We start from the raw sequence: 9,517 nt of genomic DNA, 5'->3' as shown, positions 1-9,517 counted from the left end.
CACAAAAATACTATATATAAGAGGTTAAGGCATTTACTAATGTATGTCATGTTTTGCATAGAATTAGTGAATGAAACTTAAAGAAAAAAGTAATAAAATCTCTCATATGTATAATCTCTTTGTAAGAATTTTTTTAATACTTAAAAAAATATTATAGACTTTTCTATATATTATGAAAAATTATAATTTCACCACTTTATCATATTAATATCTAAAAATTTTAGTTTATTGCAATTTTAAAATAATTCATTAACATCTAAAAAATTATTACTATAATTTTTTATATTAAAAATATTAATATAAAATATAATCTTCTAAAATAACATAACAATTAAACTTAGATTTTTGCCATCAAAATTTATCCTTATGCATAATACTCTGTGTTATACTAAACATCTCTAGTAAATAATCTGGATAATATATATTCAACCTTTAATATTCAATTTTTTCCTCGTTTTATTATTATTATTATTATTATTATTATTATTATTATTATTATTATGTAATGACAATATTTTTAGTACAATATGTGTTAATTTTTTATTTTGCTAAATTACAAAAGTGTCAGCCATCTTTTTTTAGAAGATATAATAGATTATTAAGCAATCATAAATTATATTGTGTTGAGAGCTTATTTATCACCACTTACGAATTTTAAAAAAAAAATGGTAATATTAGAAAAATAAAAAAATAATCAAAATTTATTTTATTTAATATTTATTAATTGTTATAATAATAAATAAATATTAAATAAGATAAGTTATAACTGTTTTATATCCAACTTTTTTTTTTGTCACCAAACGAATAATTCCTTCATTATTGATTATGTTAAAAAAAAATCATGAAACCAAATTCATGTCTTTTTTTTTCCACGTTGATTGCGGAAGACTTGGACTTCAACTCTCCGTATCACTCAAGTTTGATGACTTTTAATTTCTTCATTTGGAAACAAATAAATTATTTAATTTCCATGAAAATAGTTCATCATTTGTTTAATTGCATATGAATGATATGATGGCATATAGTCTTAAAATAGATTTCAATTTTTAATAATACTTATGCCACTAAACACGAACCCCCTAATCTGGATATTGTTCTTACTCTACAAGTATTTAAGTATGACAAGTTTCAGCTCAATTATAGATAGCTAGCGTGTAAGAATCATATATATCCCCAAAAATAATGTAGACAATGATATGCTTTTAAATTTACAACATCCTCATATATACGATAACGATAAAAAAGATTGAACTTTTTAGAAAATTATCTAATCGCGGATAAAATTGTCTTCAATTTATGTTAAAAGACAAAAATACTTTTAAAATATTATTTTAAAACGTAACATAAGTATCAGAATTTTCGCATAAGCATTATCATTGTCATCTAAATTGTATCTATTAACGGAGACAATTTTTTATGTGCGAATATTTTTTATCACATTTCAAAATATTTTAAAAATATTTTTGTTGTTAACATAAATCGAAAATATTTTTATAACTTATAAGCATATTAGATAATTCAAGGTTTTCTGATGGTTTATTCGTCATGTAGTTACTTCAGAGAATAAATATAAAAAATTAATTTTTAATTAGTTATTATTAAATAGTTATTTTTTATTATAAAATTACTTATGGTAATCATATTTTTTTAGGATTTAGGATTAAAATTTTTGGATTTAAATTAAAATTTAAAATTTAAAATTTATAATAAAAAATAATTTAAAAAATTTAATTAACATTAACTGGAAAATATTTAGCTTTCTAATTAAAATCTCATTTAAATATAATCATATCAATTTTAAGAATAAGATTTTAATATTGTGGTATGGTAAATGTAAGTATTAAGTTTATAACAAAAATATTATATGTATATAAAAAAATAATTATTAAATTAATTATTATGTATTTATGTATAAATATATATTAATATTTAATTTATTTTAATATATATTTTATATGGTAGTAACTAATTTTATATATATACTTAATATGGTTAGTTGGACTTATATAAATCTAAAATAAAAAAGATATTTACCTTATAAAAGTTCGTAACTTATTGCAGAGTGGCGTAGTAGCTAGAATCTCGATTTAACTCTTAAAATCTTCTGATATTACGATTTTAAATGAGTTTATCGATTTTACGAAATTTGTACTAAGTCTGACGATTTTACGATTTAAATCTTATTAAGATTTTACGTTTTACGTTTTTTATTTACTTTTTCGATTTCACGTAAAATCTCGATTTTCTCTACCTCCGTATGCGCTCAATCAAAACCCTACCTTTTCAGGTCGTCGTCGTGATAAAGCAGGCAGAAATCCACTTATAAAAGTCTTGGTCAACTTTTTGCAATGTGCTTTGTAGAAATCCAGTTTCTGCCTGGTTTCTTCTGCACATTCTTTTATTTATGGTTACACAACAAATTCAAAGATATGCATTTCAATTCTATTCACTCCCTTTTATTTTATTACTTTTTTCAATAGCTTTGACTGTAAGTTCAAACATTGTAATAGAAATATACAATTGAACTTTTTTCATTAGAACCGTAGTTTTCTTTTCCAATTTATTGTCATATGATAAATTAGTCACTTCATTAGAAAATGAAAACTCAAGTCTCCAACTCACCGAATATTGAATTCCACATACTATATATAGAAGTTATCGAAAAAATAAACAAATGAAAATTGGATTAAATTTAAACTATATTTTGTGTGAGGAAACAGAATTGTTGATTCTAGTTTTGTTGTTCATGAAAATCATGTATAAAAATCTCTTTCACATGGATTTCTAACTTGATTAAAGTTTGATTACAAATAGAGCTGAGTTTGTAATATGTTGGAATGTTAGATGCAATAATGCAAAAATGCAATGAGGTTGTGGAAAAAATAGTAGCACAGAGCACACTATTAACAGAGTTTGAGCATATTCCACGCACGGGATGACCTATATATATTTGCATTCACGAGTTGCATTGGATGCCCTGCACCACACTCATATACATTAAAAATCTAAACATTATTATTGTGACATGATAATGATGAGGTGTTTTACTCTCTTGTTGCTTCTTCTTCTTTATACTTCATCTTCCACTTGCTCATCGCTGTTGCCACTATGCAACCACCATGACAACTCAAACTTGCTCCAATTCAAGAACTCATTTGCCATTGACATCTCATTGATCGGAGATTCCAAGACAGCATCATGGAAAAACGGTACTGACTGTTGCGAGTGGGATGGGGTCACGTGCGACACCACATCAGGACACGTGATTGGGCTTGACCTGAGTTGCAGCATGCTTGAAGGCGAGTTTCATCCCAACAGCACACTCTTCCAACTCACGCATCTTCAACAACTCAACCTTGCCTTCAATGACTTCTCCCACTCTCCAATATATCCCGGAATCGGTAATCTTATGAGTCTCACCCATCTCAATCTATCATACTCATCATTTGGCAGTGATATTCCGTCCACAATCTCACACTTGTCTAAATTACTCTCACTTGATCTCTCGTATAATGATGACCTAGCACTTGATGAATCCACATGGAGCAAACTCATTGGTAACACCACTAACTTGAATGAGCTACTTCTAGATGAGGTAGGCATGTCTTCTGTCAGAGAAACTTCATTGTCTTTGCTCATGAATTTGTCATCCTCTTTGCTGTCCTTGAGACTTTCTGACACTGGATTGCATGGAAAATTTCCAACTGAGGTACTTGGTTTAACTAATCTTGAAGAACTAAGTTTGTATGGCAATGAAGAGCTGAAGGTTGAACTTCCAAAGTCCAATTGGAGCACTCCTCTAAGGATCTTGGACCTCTCTTTGATACCTTTCTCGGAAGAAATAATACCTGATTCCATTTCCCATTTGAAGTCTCTTAACAAACTATGGCTATGGAATTGCCAATTTGATGGATTAATTCCTGTGTCTTTGTGGAACCTCACTCAACTAACTGAGTTGAACCTTTTAGGAAATAGACTTCATGGTGAGATTCCATCTTTGCTTTCAAACCTCAAACATCTCACCTACTTAGATCTTAGTCGTAATACGTTCAGTGGTCACATCCCAGATGTGTTCCACAACTTCACTAAATTACATACCTTGCAACTTTCTTTTAACAGTCTAGGAGGTCAAGTACCGCCATCATTGTTTCGTCCAACCCAACTATCTGTTTTAGATTTGTCATATAATAAATTAGGAGGTCAGCTGCCATCATCATTACTTGATCTAACTCAACTTTCTTACTTAAGTCTGTCTTTTAATCAATTAATCGGCCCAATTCCAAGCAAAAACGCCACACTTTCAAAACTAGAAATACTAAATTTGGATAATAACTTTATAAATGGGACAATTCCAGACTGGTGCTATTCTTTGTCTTCATTGACAAGGCTAGATCTTAGCATGAATCAACTTACAGGGCCAATTAGCGAATTCTCCACTTATTCATTGAAATCTTTATTTCTCTCTGATAACAAATTTCAAGGTGATTTTCCAAATTCGATCTTTAAATTTCTAAAAAATCTCACTGATTTGGATATGTCATCAAATGATTTCAGTGGTCTTGTGAACTTTTCTCATTTTTCAAAGTTGGAAAATTTAAATTCTCTTGATCTTTCTAACAATAAAATTCTCTCTTTTGATAGTAATTGTAGTGTTGAATATATCTTACCGCAACTTGAATCTTTAACTTTCTCTTCTTGTAGTGTTACTGTTTTTCCTTCATTCCTAAGTAGACTACAAAATCTAAGAATTTTAGATCTTTCTAACAATAAAATCCATGGAAAGATTCCCACTTGGTTCAGTCATAATCTCTTGCTCACATGGATGGACTTTATTGACCTCAGTTTCAACCAGCTGCAAGGAGATCTTCCAATCCCACCAAATGGCACCTATTACTTTTCAGTTTCGAACAACAACTTCACAGGAGGCATTTCTTCAACAATATGCAATGCAAGCTCCCTCAATGCACTAATCTTGTCTCACAACAATTTGACTGGCAATATTCCACAATGCTTGGGATCTTTTCCTTCGCTCCAGGTTTTGGATTTGCAAATCAACAACTTTTATGGAAGCATACCTGAAAACTTCTCCAAGAATAATGATTTTGAGACTATAAAGTTGAACGGCAACCAATTAGAGGGACCAATACCACAATCGTTGGCTCATTGCACAAATCTGGAAGTTCTAGACCTGAGTGACAATAACATAGAAGATGTATTTCCCAGTAGGCTAGAAGCTCTTCAGGAATTACAGGTACTCAGTTTACGAAATAACAAATTTCATGGTACCATCACTTGTTTGAGTAGGAAGCACCCATTTCCAAAGTTGAGAATTTTTGATGTGTCTAATAACAAGTTTAGTGGGTCTTTGCCAATGCAATACTTTCAAGAGTTTCAGGGAATGATGACTATGAATGATAATACTCAAGCTGATGGTTTGGAGTATATGAGCTTCTATGTTAATACAACCAGTGTACCATATAATGATTCTGTGCTGATCACCGTGAAAGGTCAAGTGATAGAAATGTCAAGGATATTAACTATTTTCACAACCATAGACTTGTCAAATAACATGTTTGAAGGAGAAATTCCACATGTCATTGGAGAATTAAGTTCTCTCAAAGGGCTTAATCTTTCTCACAATAAAATCAGTGGTAACATTCCACAAACTCTGGGTAATTTGACAAGTTTGGAATGGTTAGACCTCTCATGGAACCAACTGAAAGGTGAAATACCTCTGTCTTTGACAAATTTGAATTTTCTATCTGTCTTGAACCTTTCTGAAAACCAGTTGAAGGGAGTGATACCAACAGGAAAACAGTTCAATACATTCCAAAATGATTCTTATAGAGGAAATTCAATGCTATGTGGATTCCCTTTGTCAAAGTCATGCGGCAATGATGAAGAACAACCACCTTCAGTATTTCCTGAGGCAAAAGAATCATTATTTGGGTGGAAGTCGGTTGCAGTGGGATATGCATGTGGAATGGTGTTTGGGATGTTCCTTGGAAGGTTGTTTATAAAGACAGCGAAACCCTTGTGGCTTGCCAGACTTATTTGTGGCTATATTTAACAAAACATGCACAGCAGATCAGAGGCCATGCAAATTGTATGAGACTGTGTTAGCTTCTTGTGTTTTTCTTCTTTTTTTTTTCTGTAATGATGTGAACTACTCTGTTTTTTGAATAAAATATGCTATTTCTATTAATAAACAAATTCTACATGAGTCAGCATCTATTATTTCAACTTCTTGTGAATTAGAGATAAAAAAACCTAATTATTGATCTGTTCAATTTGCTTTTGTTTTGATTTAAAATGATTTGCCATAGCTTGCTTCAGTTATACATTGCTTACAAATGTATTAGACTACTCATACATTCAGATCTCAATCATATCAAAATTTTCCAATTAAAAAGAATCGAAGCTAAACTTAATTGAATGTACAACATAGGATCATTCTATAAATTTTGAATTTGTCAAATCTCAAATGGGTTAGACTTAGAATGTTATTTTCGATTTACAAAAAGCAACCACGGCTTAAATTTATTTTATATGATGAATACAAAAACAATTTGGTGTCCTATTCTTGACAAATATAAGTGAAAATTGAGATTCTTTATAAAATTAAAAGAATAAATTAAATAAGTGAAATATAAAATAATAATATAATTTAAATCATAAAAATGATCACCTGATTTAATACAAATGTATTCAGATTCTAATATATATAAAAAAAGAGATTTTAGTTAACTTAAAATTTTAACTACTTCATTATAATACTACAAATCTATGCACATAAAACGAACAACATATGTAGGATCAAGTTGGCTCGCATAAAATAATGGATCTTTGAAATTTGCTTATGTGTTATGTGCAAATTTTTAATAAAATGCATCATATGTTGGTAAAAAAAATATGAAATGAAATTGGGTTGGGAATAGAACTAATTCTCATTTGATATTATATGTATAATTTTAGATTTTTAATAGGATCGAGTGACACTTTGATTGAAAACACAATAAAATTACATATGAGTATATGACATTGTGTGGATTGTTTTTATAGAAACTAATCAAAGCATAAGCGACGTGTTTTTATAGTTGTGAGCATGCAAATCGATTTGTACACATATTTTAATTGGACGTCAAAAATAAACATCGCCTTTTCACTAAATTATCTAATAGAGTATTAGTTTATTATTTTATTTACTGAGTCATTGTCAGAATAAGATCGAGAGACTATTATAATATCTAAAACTTAATTTTGGTGATGATAATAATACACTTGATACATCGGGATCAAATTGATGTATGTCGTAAATTTCAAAATCACTACCAGAATTTAATTTTTTATCTTACTCATTTTAAAGTTTTTAGAAAAGTTAAATAACCTGAAATGAATTATTTTTTATGTTCGGTAAATAAATATTTTATTTTTGGTAATGAGTAAATAAAATTTAAATATGGTGAAAGTCAAATTAACATGTCATTAAGTTTTTTTTTATTTTTTATATGCTTAAGGTTCTTATTTAAAATTTTTGGATCACGTATGATTTGGGCTGTGAGTTATTAAGCAATCCGTTATAGTCTGAGCTAGTTACCAGCCCAAGCCAAGCCCAAAAAATTCGTCCAGAAATATTTTTTTTTGGTGACTTACGTCCAGAAATATATATGTATACAGTTTACACGATACATATGGAAAAAAAAAGATTAGTATACCAAAAAAAAATTTAAAGTTGATTAGGGTCTGTGTTCCTTAATCATCTCTTCCGAGTTTGATATTCACTGGAGGATGAGAATGGAGCTTGCTTGATTGGGAGGGTCGTCCACTTTACCTCTACAATACCTAAGGGATTAATCATTGGGCTTCCGGCCTAGTGAATACCCTGGTAGATAGGTGCATGTGATTTTTTCTTTCCTTGCATTGAGAGGCTCCTAGAAAACAAATAATGTCTTGTAATAACTTCTAAGCATATAATATTAAATTATTAATACATATTGATACCATACCCCTCATCTTAATTCGTTACATATGTCTCTCACACAACGTAGGACCAACTTTGGTCACATAAAATGATGGATCTTTTTTTCTTGTACACAGTACACTCCTTTATTTATGTTGTCTCCTTGGTTTGGATATCTGTTATTCTTATTCCCTTCTCAATGAATCACTTCACTTATATCTTACAAAACTGTAGATGCTTGAATTCATGGAGAAATCAATTATTTCTAAAAACAATAAATCAATACCTAGCTTATAGGCCAATCAAAACTTATATATACTAGCAAATCTTTTAAAATCCTAATAGTTCACCGTGTTTGATCCCTACAGGTTTGTTTATATATAGACATCATTTGTTGGATAAAACTAAAATTTTATAAAGAAATATTTTTTTATAATAAATGAGGATTGTGTGCAATCCAATTATGTTGACAATGTTAGTGTTTCTTTTGTGGTACCAAAATGTGTCATCGATTGGTTCAATTATTTTGCAATGAAATTTTTAAAATATTTTAATATTAAATCGAAGGATCTGCTTTTTTGTGATTTTTTTTTAATTTACAAATCAGGTGGTTCGATTTTTGTTTCTAAAAATCAAAAGGATTCGATTTTTATATCTAAAATTAATATTCTTATAATTTATAATCTTAAAAAATACTATTTTAATTTTCTCACTTATGAAGCATTGAATAGGAAAATGTTCATTTCAATTGTATAATCTGCAAAATCTTTTAGGTTGCTATTTTTTAAAATTTGTTGGATTTTGAAATATTATGTCATCCAAAGTGGAAGCCATATTAGAAAAAGGAGATTTTTCAATAAACATTTTAGATTTTTTGTGAAAATCCAAACTAGCTTTATCATAGAAAGATTTTTGACTAGTCAAAAGTTGATTTAAATTTGCAGAACATTGAGTAAAGTTAACTAGGTCCTCTTTTAGACTTTTTACCTCCTTGTGCAACCTTTCATTTTCTTCAAAATAGTTTAAATATGCAATCACAGAGTACTGTTTCTCACAACCTTTAAGTTCAGTCTTTAACTGCTTGTTTTTTTCAACAAGATCAATAGTAGTTTTAGCTTCCCTTATTTATCTTTGAGAAAACCATTTTCTGCCTTAAGAATGTAATTTTGATATTCAAGTTCATGATTTTCATTCAAGAAGCATCTGAGTTTTTCAGTGAGATGATCGATCATAAGATGAAGGTCTTCAGTAGAAGGTTCAATGAAAATTACCTCATCAGTTTGATCGGCCATGAGACAGGTTTGAGACTTAGTCTCTGATTCGTCTACTTCATCAGAATCATTTTCCAGATCTTTCCAAGATGCCATGAATCCCTTCTTCTTTTCCTTTTTCGACATGTCATCTTTCTTCAATTTTGGACAGTCAAACTTGTAATGTCCAACTTCTCTGCAGTTGTGGCAGATGATCTTGCTTAAGTCCTGGTGCACGAAATTGCAATCACACTTTTGCAATCCCACACAACTAACCAGCAAGTGCACTGGGTCGTCCAAGTAATAC

At 29.6% G+C, this 9,517-nt stretch overlaps 2 protein-coding genes across 2 annotated transcripts in view; both read left to right on the top strand.

The window, feature by feature from the left end:
- Positions 1 to 2,879: 2,879 nt before the first annotated feature.
- The window catches only part of LOC107496755 (receptor-like protein 19), a 110,183-nt gene continuing 103,545 nt past the window's right edge, over positions 2,880 to 9,517 (top strand). Inside the window, exon 1 of the mRNA XM_052251730.1 lies at positions 2,880 to 3,355. Coding sequence (XP_052107690.1) covers positions 3,026 to 3,355 — 330 coding nt within the window. The 5' untranslated portion in view covers positions 2,880 to 3,025. The remainder of the gene's footprint in view (positions 3,356 to 9,517) is intronic.
- LOC107496809 (receptor-like protein 19) lies at positions 3,366 to 6,187 on the top strand. The gene is made up of 2 exons (XM_052251731.1): positions 3,366 to 4,127; positions 4,200 to 6,187. Exons 1-2 carry the CDS (start codon positions 3,410 to 3,412, stop codon positions 6,068 to 6,070), a joined length of 2,589 nt encoding a protein of 862 aa, XP_052107691.1. The 5' UTR covers positions 3,366 to 3,409; the 3' UTR covers positions 6,071 to 6,187.

The sequence above is a fragment of the Arachis duranensis genome, chromosome 7 (assembly GCF_000817695.3).
Source record: "Arachis duranensis cultivar V14167 chromosome 7, aradu.V14167.gnm2.J7QH, whole genome shotgun sequence".
Taxonomy (NCBI): Eukaryota; Viridiplantae; Streptophyta; class Magnoliopsida; order Fabales; family Fabaceae; genus Arachis; species Arachis duranensis.
Note: the sequence above shows the minus strand (reverse complement) of the source record. Positions and strands in the feature narration are given on the sequence as shown.